Source organism: Scyliorhinus torazame, chromosome 19, assembly GCF_047496885.1.
Source record: "Scyliorhinus torazame isolate Kashiwa2021f chromosome 19, sScyTor2.1, whole genome shotgun sequence".
In the NCBI taxonomy this organism is placed as follows: domain Eukaryota; kingdom Metazoa; phylum Chordata; class Chondrichthyes; order Carcharhiniformes; family Scyliorhinidae; genus Scyliorhinus; species Scyliorhinus torazame.
The window spans coordinates 14221956-14233101 of record NC_092725.1 but is presented as its reverse complement, the minus strand read 5'-3'; the positions used below and the strand labels follow the sequence as shown (position 1 = coordinate 14233101).

General features: G+C 56.7%; 2 protein-coding genes across 2 annotated transcripts in view; one reads left to right on the top strand and one right to left on the bottom strand.

Annotated features, from left to right (window-relative positions):
• The first annotated feature begins 518 nt into the window (after positions 1–518).
• Positions 519–2271, top strand: LOC140396017 (claudin-4-like). The gene is made up of 2 exons (XM_072484062.1): positions 519–669; positions 1557–2271. The coding sequence occupies exon 2, from the start codon at positions 1594–1596 to the stop codon at positions 2230–2232; it is 639 nt and encodes a 212-aa protein (XP_072340163.1). The 5' UTR covers positions 519–669; positions 1557–1593; the 3' UTR covers positions 2233–2271.
• Positions 2272–6777: 4506 nt separating this feature from the next.
• The window catches only part of pelo (pelota mRNA surveillance and ribosome rescue factor), a 65427-nt gene continuing 61058 nt past the window's right edge, over positions 6778–11146 (bottom strand). The window contains exon 7 of the mRNA XM_072485422.1: positions 6778–6818. Within this exon, the coding sequence (XP_072341523.1) occupies positions 6778–6818 (41 nt within the window). The remainder of the gene's footprint in view (positions 6819–11146) is intronic.

Sequence of the window (11146 nt, the reverse complement as noted above, 5' to 3'; positions counted from 1 at the left end):
GAGGGCCCGAGTCGGGGTGGGGGAGGATGGGAACCGAGATGAAACGCTACGAGAGAGAGAGAGAGAGAGGGAGGAAAGGAATGAGTGAGAGAGAGAGCGGAAAGGGATTGCATGATACAGGGAGGGCGATTGTGAAATCGAGGAGGTTGAATAAATAACTGGCCGCCTGCAATGTTTATCCAGTCCCCAGGGGGGGAAAGCTCCCTCGAATTGGGGAGTCAACGAGGGTGTGATGACGGCAAGGAAGGGAGATGGGCCGGGGGAGTGCCCTGTTACTGGGCGTGATTCCCTCACTCGCTTCACTCCCTCTGTTTCTGGACATGACGTAGCAAAACCAAGCTGGGATTCACAGCGAATAAAGATACCTGCCGGGTACTGGGTTCGGGAGAGATTAGCACCTCGAGAGGAGGAGAGGACGGACGAGAGAGACAGAGCGGAGAACGCAGAGAGCGAGAGACGGAGAGAGGGAGAAGGTGGACGGCGAACTGAGAGACGGCGGGAGAGAGGGAGAGTGTGCAGAGAACGGAGAGAGAACTGAGACAGAGTGACAGAGAGAGAGAGAGAGTGAGTGGACGGAGATCGCAGAGAACAAGAAGCAGAGAGCGTGCGAGAGACTGATCGAGGGACGGAGAGGGAGAGGGAGAAGCGATCGGCAGAATAAAACAACAGGTAAAAAAAGTGGGAGAGAGAGGGAGAGAGACGTGTAGACTAAACGCTCAGAATTAAAATTGCCGATCTATGCATGGTGAGGGAGGGAGGGGGGAGGAGAGAGCGAAAGAAAGAGAGAGGGAGTGAGAGAAAGAGAGAGCGAGAGAGAAATGCAGAGGGAGAGAATTGAACAGAGAGATGGAGAGTGAGAAGCTCGACACCATCCGGGGCAAAGCAGCTCCCGCTCAATCGACGCGCTAACCCCCGCCTTCCACACCCGCTCCCCCCCCCCCACCGACGCACCGCGGCAGCCGTGTGTACCGTCTACAAGATGCACTGAGAATTCTCTCCCACCAGCGCTGCCTCCACGCCCACCACCCCCCCCCCCCCCCACCCCCAGGAAGCCGTGTGTCGCTCGGTCAGGGCAAGATCCCAGAGGGAGATGGAGAGATTGTTGGATGGGGAGGGGGAAATCGAGGGGAGGCGGCGCGAGTGTGGGTGAAGGGAGGGGGACGTGAGATGGAGGGACGTGATCAGCCCCAGGCCCGATTAAGGGGCACGGGGGGGGGGGTGAGGGACCAGGCTTGAGGGGCTGAATGGCCTGAACTCTCCCCGGACTCCAAGCCTCCAAGGTTGATAGCTTCATTTTTTGTTGGACCGTGGGGGGGGAGGGGGGGTCGGGAGTACGAGGAGTGGGTAGAGAAGGAAATGCCGGAGCGAGGTCTGCGATTAGCCACAGGCTCGTTTGAGGGCGGGGCAGCATCGTCAAACAGCCTCTTTGTGCGGGGGGGGGGGGGTGCAGGGGCGGGGGGGAGACCGTGGGGGGGTGGCGGTCGCGGGTGGAGGAGGTGGCGCGGAGCGGTTGGCACAGGGTGATCCCAAACATTTTCCTCTGTTGTTATCCACAGGGACTCCACGAAGCTTCGGCCGGGGGGGGCGGGGAACATGGCATCGACCGGTTTGCAGGCCATGGGGCTCTTGTTGTTGGCCATTGGCCTGCTGGGGGCCTCCGTCGCGTGTGGGATGCCGCGTTGGCAAGTGAAGGCGCAACTTGAGGAGGACAACTTGTCGGGCGACGATCGGTTGGTCGGCCTCTGGAGGAAGTGCTTAGTAAGCTTCCCGAACGTTGAACATTGCAAAATGTACCCCTCGGTCCTGGAGCTGCCGCTCATGCTCCAGGCCTCCCGGGCGCTGGTGGTCGGCAGCCTAGTGCTGAGCGCCCTGGCATTGTTTGTGGGCAGCCTCGGAGCTAACTGTGCCAGCTGCCTGACGGACGAGGTGGTCAAGGCCAAGATGGCCATGGCCTCGGGCATCCTCTCCATCCTGGCCAGCCTGCTGCTCCTGGTTTGCGCGTCCTGGTGGTGCTACTCCACCCAAAGAGACTTCAACCGCCCGCAGCCGGGCGCCGGCTCCAGAATGGAACTGGGCTCCTGCATCTACCTCGCCTTCGCCGCAGGGGGCTCCCTCCTGCTGGGGGGGTCGCTGCTCTGCAGCAGCTGCCCCCCGGCCCGAGGGCACGGCTACTCTGCCCGCTACAGGCGGGCGGGCGCCCCCGCGGGCCAGGAGGGCACCAAGTACGTCTGAGGGTGGGGGACGGGGGGCCCTTAACCCTCAACTTCAGCCTCCCCTGTCACCGGGGGACACAACACCGTCCCTGACGCCAGTGCTGGGGGGGGGGGACAACTACTGTTGCCATGGAGACGGGTGGAGGCCGAGGGATTCACTCTATCGCCTCGCACTCCATCTCACACACACTCACACGCTTGTGCACACACACAGACTCACACACGCACATGCACAAACACACACTCACCTACACACACTCACCTACACACACTCACCTACACACACTCACACACACTCACCTACACACACTCACACACACTCACCTACACACACACACTCACCTACACACACTCACCTACACACACTCACCTACACACACACACTCACCTACACACACGCACACGCTTGTGCACACACACAGACTCACACACGCACATGCACAAACACACACTCAGATACACACACACACACTCACCTACACACACTCACCTACACACACCCACTCACCTACACACACTCACCTACACACACTCACCTACACACACTCACCTACACACACACACACACACTCACACACACACTCACCTACACACACTCACCTACACACACTCACCCACACACACTCACCTACACACACTCACACGCTTGTGCACACACACAGACTCACACACGCACATGCACAAACACACACTCAGATACACACACACACACTCACCTACACACACTCACCTACACACACACTCACCGACACACACTCACCTACACACACTCACCGACACACACTCACCTACACACACTCACCTACACACACTCACACACACTCACCTACACACACTCACCTACACACACACACCTACACACACTCACCTACACACACACACCTACACACACTCACCTACACACACACACTCACCTACACACACTCACCTACACACACACACCTACACACACTCACCTACACACACTCACCTACACACACTCACACACACTCACCTACACACACTCACCTACACACACTCACCTACACACACTCACCTACACACACACACTCACCTACACACACACACCTACACACACACACTCACACACTCGCCTACACACACTCACCTACACACACACCTACACACACACACTCACACACTCGCTCACCCCCCCCCCACACACACACCCTCACTCACAGTCTCTGTGACCCTCGGTATCCAGTCGGTAATTGAATATTTTCTGTTTTTCCCAACATTTATTATCTGATTGTGTGAATCTGCGGAGGTTTCATCCCGATTTCCTGATTGTGTGAAATCTGTGTTTTGTGTGAATAAATTGTCGCTCTGGTGATCAAAGGAGTCCTTGCCGATGTGCCTCTTCCTGAAGCAGGAATTTTATTCGGTCCCGAACAGTATTGCCATCGCCCCATCATTGCCGGCTGTGCCCCCAGATGCCTGGGGAGGTGACAGGAGGAGGGAGGGAGGGGGGTCCCGATGGGGAGGGGGGCTTACCGCTGGAATTCCCCCCTGTGGGGTGGGGTGTCCCGCAATTCCCTCCCTGAACTGCCCCAGCCTTCAACCCCACTCTCAGTTTCTCACTGCTCAACTCTCTCGATATCTTTCTGTATCTCTCGCACTCTGCCTCTCTCTCCGTCTCCCCCTCCCTCTCTGTCACTCCCTCTGTCTCTGTCTCTCTCTCTGTCCCTCTCCCTCTCAGTCTCTCTCTCCCTCTCTCTCTCTCTCAGTCTCTCTCTTTACCTCTCCCTCTCACTCTCTCTCTGTCTCTCTATCTCTCTGTCTCTCTCTCTCTCTCTTGCTGTCTCTCTCTCTTTCAGTCTCTCTCTCTCTTTACCTCTCCCTCTCACTCTCTCTCTCCCTCTCTTGCTGTCTCTCTCTCTTTCAGTCGCTCTCTCTCTTTACCTCACCCTCTCACTCTCTCTCTCCCTACCTCTCCCTCTCACTCTCTCTCTCCCTCTCTTGCTGTCTCTCTCTCTTTCAGTCTCTCTCTCTCTTTACCTCACCCTCTCACTCTCTCTCTCCCTACCTCACCCTCTCACTCTCTCTCTCCCTCTCTTGCTGTCTCTCTCTCTTTCAGTCTCTCTCTCTCTTTACCTCTCCCTCTCACTCTCTCTTTCTCTATCTCTCTGTCTCTCTCTCTATGTCTGTCTCTCTTTCTCTGTCTCTCTCTCTCTCTCTCGCTCTCTGTCTGTCTCTCTCTCTCTGCATCTCTCTCGCTCAGTCTCTCGCTCTTTACCTCTCTCTGTCTGTCTCTCTCTCTCTCTGTTAAAACCACCACTGCCGATCAGCCCAGGCGACTGGTGGCGTACAAAGTTCCCCGATCGGGGGCAGATGCCAACCTGGAGTTTGCTACAAACATAAATGCAGGCCCAACACAGAGCCTGAACTGGGAGTGAGTTCCTGCCTTCAGCAGCATACTGTACATAGGTCTTTTTTTAATAAACATTTTATTGAGGTATTTTTGGGATAAAAACAAGAAAATGGACGATATACATGGAACCATAAAGACCGTGCAGAACCCGTTTACCTTTCGGACAGATCCCACCCTTATTGACGTCCTACTCTAATCTAAACAACTCCCCCCCCGCCCCCCCCCCCCCCCCCCCCCCCCTCCCGCCTGCTGACGATTAATTCTCCGCAAGGAAGTCGACGAACGGTTGCCACCTCCGGGTGAACCCGAACAGTGACCCTCTCAAGGCCAACTTGATTTTCTCCGAACAGAGAAAACTCGTCCGATAGCCAGGTCTCCGACTTCGGGGGCTTTGAGTCCCTCCATGCCAACAGTATCCGTCTCCGGGCTACCGGGTAAGCAAAGGCCAGAACGTCTGCCTCTTTATCCTCCTGGATTCCCGGGTCTTCCGACACCCCGAAAATCGCCACCTCTGGGCCCAGCGCCAGCCTTGTCTTTAACACCTGGACATGGTTTCACAAAACCCCTGCCAATATCCCCAAAATCTTCCAATGAGTCACTGGGGAGTTGTTGCCGTCAGGGGATAGAGTTCAGCAACTTCCAGCTCCACGTCCCCCCCAACCTCTGCGCTACCCTGCTACTCGGCCTGGTCTTCCAGTGCAACCTCCAGAGCCTAACCCTGAAATTCGGTGGGCCCTGTAACCCCCCCTCACTGTGTGCGGCCTCGCGACCCTGAAGGTCGACCCACCTTCCCTGTTTGCGAACCTCACCCCGGATTGCAAACCCGTCGCCACCAGGAGCAGACGGTACAGCGCCCAGGATCGGATCTTCATCAGGTCCGAGGTCCAAAGGCTGCTGAGGGAAGGGGTCAGCGCCCAGGACAGGACCTTCACCAGGTCTGAGGTCCAGCGGCTGCTACGGGAAGGCATCATCGAGGCCAGCAACAGCCCCTGGAGAGCCCAAGTGGTAGTTGTAAAGACAGCTCGATGCGTACCCACTCCCATGCATATCTATTGTTTTCCCCAGGAAGTCCTCCTCCGGGACCTCGCTCCCCACCTGGCTAGCGACACCCGGACCCGTCCTGCTGGGGAAACGTGCGAGGGCGCACAAGTCGGACCCGTTGGTCGAGAGGGTCCGCCTGCTGCACGCCAACCCCCAGTACGCCTACGTAGCGTTCCCCGACGGCCGCCAAGACACGGTCTCCCTTCGGGCTCTGGCACCCGCCGGAGCCCCACGCGCACCCGCACCATTGCCCCCACCCCCACCCTCCCCGCAGCACCTGACCGGAGGGTCAGTACTGCCGCCGCCCCTACCCAGCACCGAACAGGCACCGACGCCCCCTACAGCCGCCCCTCCCCCCTGCCCACTTTTCACACCAACAGCGCCGCCTAGGGGTGACGAAGCTGCCTGGGAGGAAGACACCGCGTTCCCGGAGCCACAACCGCCGGGGCCCCCACCAGGATCATCGCCGAAACTCAGACGCTCCAGAAGGACGACCAGGCCACCCGATCGACTGATTGCTGCACCATAAACACTTCTTCTGTTACCCTCGACATCACAGTACCTCCATACCTGGTCCTACCATGCAAAAGGCGACATTAACGCTGGCCATCACCCCGCTGGGCTCTTTTTAACAGGGGGTGAATGTGGTGATACCAGGTATTGCAGTACCTGAGAGGTGGATGCCCATTGGCTAGACCTAGGAGTTTACCATTGGCTGATGTACATAGCTCCGCCCTGAGAGGCGGGGTATAAGAACCTATGCCGTCCCAGCAGCCTTCACTTTCTGTATCGAAGCTGCTGGGTACAGTTCTAGCTGATTAAAGCCTATTAGTTATGACTCACCTTGTCTCGAGAGTAATTGATTGCGCATCAATATGGTCAATCAGGTTGCACAGTACCGGGTCTTCTCGACAGTAGACCTGAAATCTGCCTACCACCAGCTCCCCCTCCGCCCGGCGGACCGCCCATACACTGCGTTCAAGGCAGACGGCCGCCTTTACCACTTCCTTAGGGTTCCCTTCGGCGTCACTAATGGGGTCTCTGTCTTCCAACGGGAGATGGACCGAATGGTTGACCGGTCCGGACTGCGGGCCACCTTCCCGTACCTAGACAACGTCACCATCTGCGGCCACGACCAGCAGGACCACGAGGCTAAACTTTCCAAATTTCGCCACACGGCCAAACTCCTGAACCTAAAGTTCAATAAGGAGAAGTGCGTGTTCAGCACCAACCGCTTAGCCATCCTCGGCTATGTGGTCCAGAATGGAGTTCTGGGGCCCGACCCCGACCGCATGCGCCCCCTCATGGAACTCCCCCTCCCCCACTGCCCCAAGGCCCTCAAACGCTGCCTGGGGTTTTTCTCCTATTATGCCCAGTGGGTCCCTAACTATGCGGACAAGGCCCGCCCACTCATTCAATCCACTCTTTTCCCTCTGACGGCCGAGGCTCACCAGGCCTTCAACCGTATCAAGGCCGACATCGCCAAGGCCGCGATGCACGCGGTCGACGAGACGCCCCCCCGTCCAGGTCGAGAGCGATGCAGCAGACGTGGAGGTCCTCCCCAACGCCCTCCACTCCATCCGGTCGCTACTTTGCCCTGCAACCCCCCCATGAACGTCTCCTTGCCTTCCCCAGGACGTCCACCTCCGGGGTTTCGCTCCCAACGTGGCTGGCAGGACCCGTTCTCCTCCGCAAGCACGTGCGGCTCCACAAGGCGGACCCGTTGGTCGAGAGGGTACAGCTGCTCCATGCAAACCCGCAGTACGCCTACGTGGCGTACCCCGACGGCCGACAGGACACGGTCTCCCTCAGGGGGCCAGCTGGGTCCCCACCCCCCACCCCCATCTGCCCCGGCGCCACCCATCCTCCCCCCAGCGCACTTCACCACAGCCCCCACTCCAGGACGATCCGTCCTCCCATTGGTCCCACCCGGGGATGAAGATGAGGACTACACGCTCCCGGGGTCACCGGCGACCGAGCTGGCGTCTACATCGTCCCCGGGACTGCGGCGCTCACAGCGGAGGATCAAGGCACCCGACCGGCTAAATTTGTGAACTTTTCCAGAACTGTACACTTTAAAAATGCTCACATACATGTAAATAGTTTTCCACCACCCCCACTGGACTCTTTTTTAACAGGGGGTGAATGTGGTAGTCACCACTGTTTGTATGTAATACGTATATGAGAGGTAATACAGTAAGGCTCCTGTCCTACAGTTACGGGGGTAGATCCCTGACTGCTGGCTCCGCCCAGTAGGTGGAGTATAAATGTGTGTGCACACCGAGCTGCAGCCATTTCGTCAGCAGCTGTAGGAGGCCACACATCTCTGCGTAACAAAGCCTCGATTACTCTCTACTCTCATCTCGTCGTAATTGATAGTGCATCACCTTCCTCTCACTCTCTCTCTGTGTGACTGTCTCTCTCTCCGTCTCTCTCTCTGCCTCTCTGTGTGTGTCTCTCTCTCTCACTCTCCCTCTCTGTCTCTCTCTCTCTGTCTCTCTTTGTCTCTGTCTCTCTCTCTCTCCCTCTCTCTGCCTCTCTCTCTCTCTCTCTCTGTCTTTCTGACTTTGTCTTCCTCTTGCACTCTCACTCTCCTCTCTGCCTCTCTCTGTCTCTCTCTCTCTGTCTTGCTCTGTCTCTCTTGCTATCTCCCTCTCTCTGTCTCGCTCTCTCTGTCTCTCGCTCTCTGTCTCTCTTTGTCTCTGTCTCTCTCTCTCTCTCTCTCTCTGTCTATCTCTCTCTCTCTCTCTCCCTCTCTCTGCCTCTCTCTCTCTCTCTGTCTTTCTGACTCTGTCTTCCTCTTGCACTCTCAATCTCCTCTCTGCCTCTCTCTCTGTCTTGCTCTGTCTCTCTTGCTATCTCCCTCTCTCTGTCTCTCTCTCTCTCTGTTTCTCTCTTGCTTCCCATCTCCCTCTCTCTCTTGCTCCGTCTCTCTTTCTCTTCCTCTCTCTCTGTCTCTCTCTCTCTTTGTCTTGCTCTGTCTCTCTCTGCCTTTTGTAGAGGGTGCCATCTTTGCTACTCCACTACTGGGCCGATATCTGGGGTTTGAGTATCTGTGTGTGTCTCTCTCCAGCTGGCACTGAAACTTCAGAGGCCAGGGGATGCCGCACTGGGACACCTCCACGGGAGAGAGCACTGAATCAAGCCTGCTGTTTATCCCTAATCGGAAGCCTGAGGCTTATATCACACAGATATCCAGACCCCCACCAATGCCCAGGTGATTCTCTCTCTTGCCGGTGGTGCAACACCCACCCGGTTCCTACTTCGCTGAAGTAGCTTTCCCAAGAGAGAGAATAGGACACTGCTGTTTATTACCGAACCAGCAGCCTGTCCTGAGTGAATCGCTCAAGATGACCCTAGATTCTCGACCCCGGATAAGGTGAGGAATATTTTAACAATGACTTGGTCAGAGATCGCTGGTGAGAGATTGAAGAATTGAAACAACTCCAATTATCAGCAAATCGAGGTTTATTGCAAAACCCCAGGTCAAAATCATCAAACAGAAGAAATTACAATAAAATCTTAAACTCTAACACAAACTAAGTCTATTCAGGAAGTACTATAACGGACACAACGTAAAATCTTATTGTTACACAGTTTTAGCAAGGGCACAAAACACAAATCAAGTCCCCTTCCCCAAAGCCTCAACCACTATCAAAGTCAAGGGAGTTTCGCAAGCTGCTGCAGGATACTTACGGTCACAGGCTGCGAGAGGTCAAGTCGAAGGTGGAGAGGTCAAGCCAAGAGACCCTCATCGAAACACAGCCCCTTTTATATCCATTTTACCTGGCTTTGTCCTGTGATCGGCCAGGCCACTTTTGCATTGAATCCATAAGGTTTAAAGTTCCCGCTGGTCCTGCCCGCTTTGAGCCGGTCAGACCTGTCAAGATGGGAGTACCTCCCCTAGGTCCGCCTCCCAGTCTGCTTTTTGAGATAACGAGGTTGAGCTCCCTTGTGAAGGTTTTCAAAGTCTTCCATCTGCTCCGGAGATCGCTGCTATGTTGATGGGTGTTGATTGGATTCTGCTCTGGTGGAGGCCAAGTCATTTACATCTGCATGGGGCTATGACCATCCCATTGTCCTGCTTGCAGGCAGGCCCCTGACAGCATTACCATTCCCCTTTGTCTCTGTTTTTAATCTTATCTCGTTGTCTGGCTCCTTCTTCCTTGTAGCTCCTGGGGGGGTTTGTAAATACCTATGCCCCTACTCAGCTCAGCGGACCAAGCCTGCTGGGAAATTTGGTTACGTTCCTTTGGCTGACAAGTGTCCAGTTTACAGTCTCTGGGTTTTATTCTTGGGCAGTCCAAAAAGGGCCGAATTGCCCGAAAACCTTACACTTTCTCACTCTCTCTGGGCGCGATGCTCCGTCCTCGTTACACTCTCGCTCGCACGGCGAAACGAGGCCGGTGACCAGCGCGAGAGGCTGAAAACGAGATCCTCGCCGGGCGCCAAACGGTTTGTGACGCAAGCGGCCGCTCCCCTTCGGCGAAATCGGGATCCGGCCGTAGCGAGAAACCAATTATCCCCACTTAAACCCACATTTCCAGACAATTATCGGGGGGCCACCCCATACCCCAGCAGCCTCCCGTCATTCAGGCGGGCCTCTCCAGCAAGTGGTCAGGCTGCCGGCCGATTAGCACTCCTTCAGTCAACCTGGCGGGACGGCTTCTGTGGGGAGCCGGGGGGGGGGAGCGGCCATCTGTGTTCCCAGGCAGAGAGCCCGGGGATGCTGGGATTGCCGCCACCAGTGCTCGGCGGGGGGGGGGGGGGTGGGAGACCCTGCGCAGGGGGTGGGGCCACCATGGGAGGGGGGGGAGGTGCTGGAGGGGGAAATGGGGCGGCAGCCACCCCCTCCGGGGTCAACCCTTGCCCCTGCCCGTCCGCCGCACCTGATGTGTTAGGCAGGTAAGTTCGACGTGGACTGCACTCGGTGCAGGGAAGCTCGAAACAGACGTCTAACACTGGAGAAGATCCAACACCGTTTTATTCAACGATAGAACTGAGATACATATTCAGCTGTGGGTCACACTATACTGAACTGACTGGGGACCTTGTGGTAGCCTGACCAGACGTACTAGCTACCGCATGGTGTTCGCACTGTGCTAGCTGGTGGACTCCTGATTGTCTCAGTGGCTGGGTCTCCCGAGAGAGCGGGAAACCTAGTGCCCTCTGGCTTTATAGTGGTCGTGTCCTGTCTGGTGATTGGCTGCACTGTGCTGTGTGCTTACTGGTCATCCTGTGTGTCAATCACTGCCTGTCTGCATCTCATTATATACATGAGTGGATATTAGGACAGCACCGACCACTCAGCCATGGCCGTCACCGACTGCGCGACGCCTGGGACACCTTCGCTCGTGGTGCCGACGCCGTGCTCCAGGCTCTTCGCAGCGGTCGCCGCCCGCACAGCGTTGGCCCTCGCTGCCCCCGCATGGCCAGCGCCATCATCCTGTGCCCGTAGCCTCTGGGCTCCTCCAACCGGCTATGGATCCGAGAGACAGGGAGAGAGAGACAGGGAGAGAGA

Coding starts and splice junctions, on each gene's coding strand:
- LOC140396017 (XM_072484062.1), top strand. CDS start 1,594: ATGGCATCGACCGGTTTGCAGGCCATGGGGCTCTTGTTGTTGGCCATT.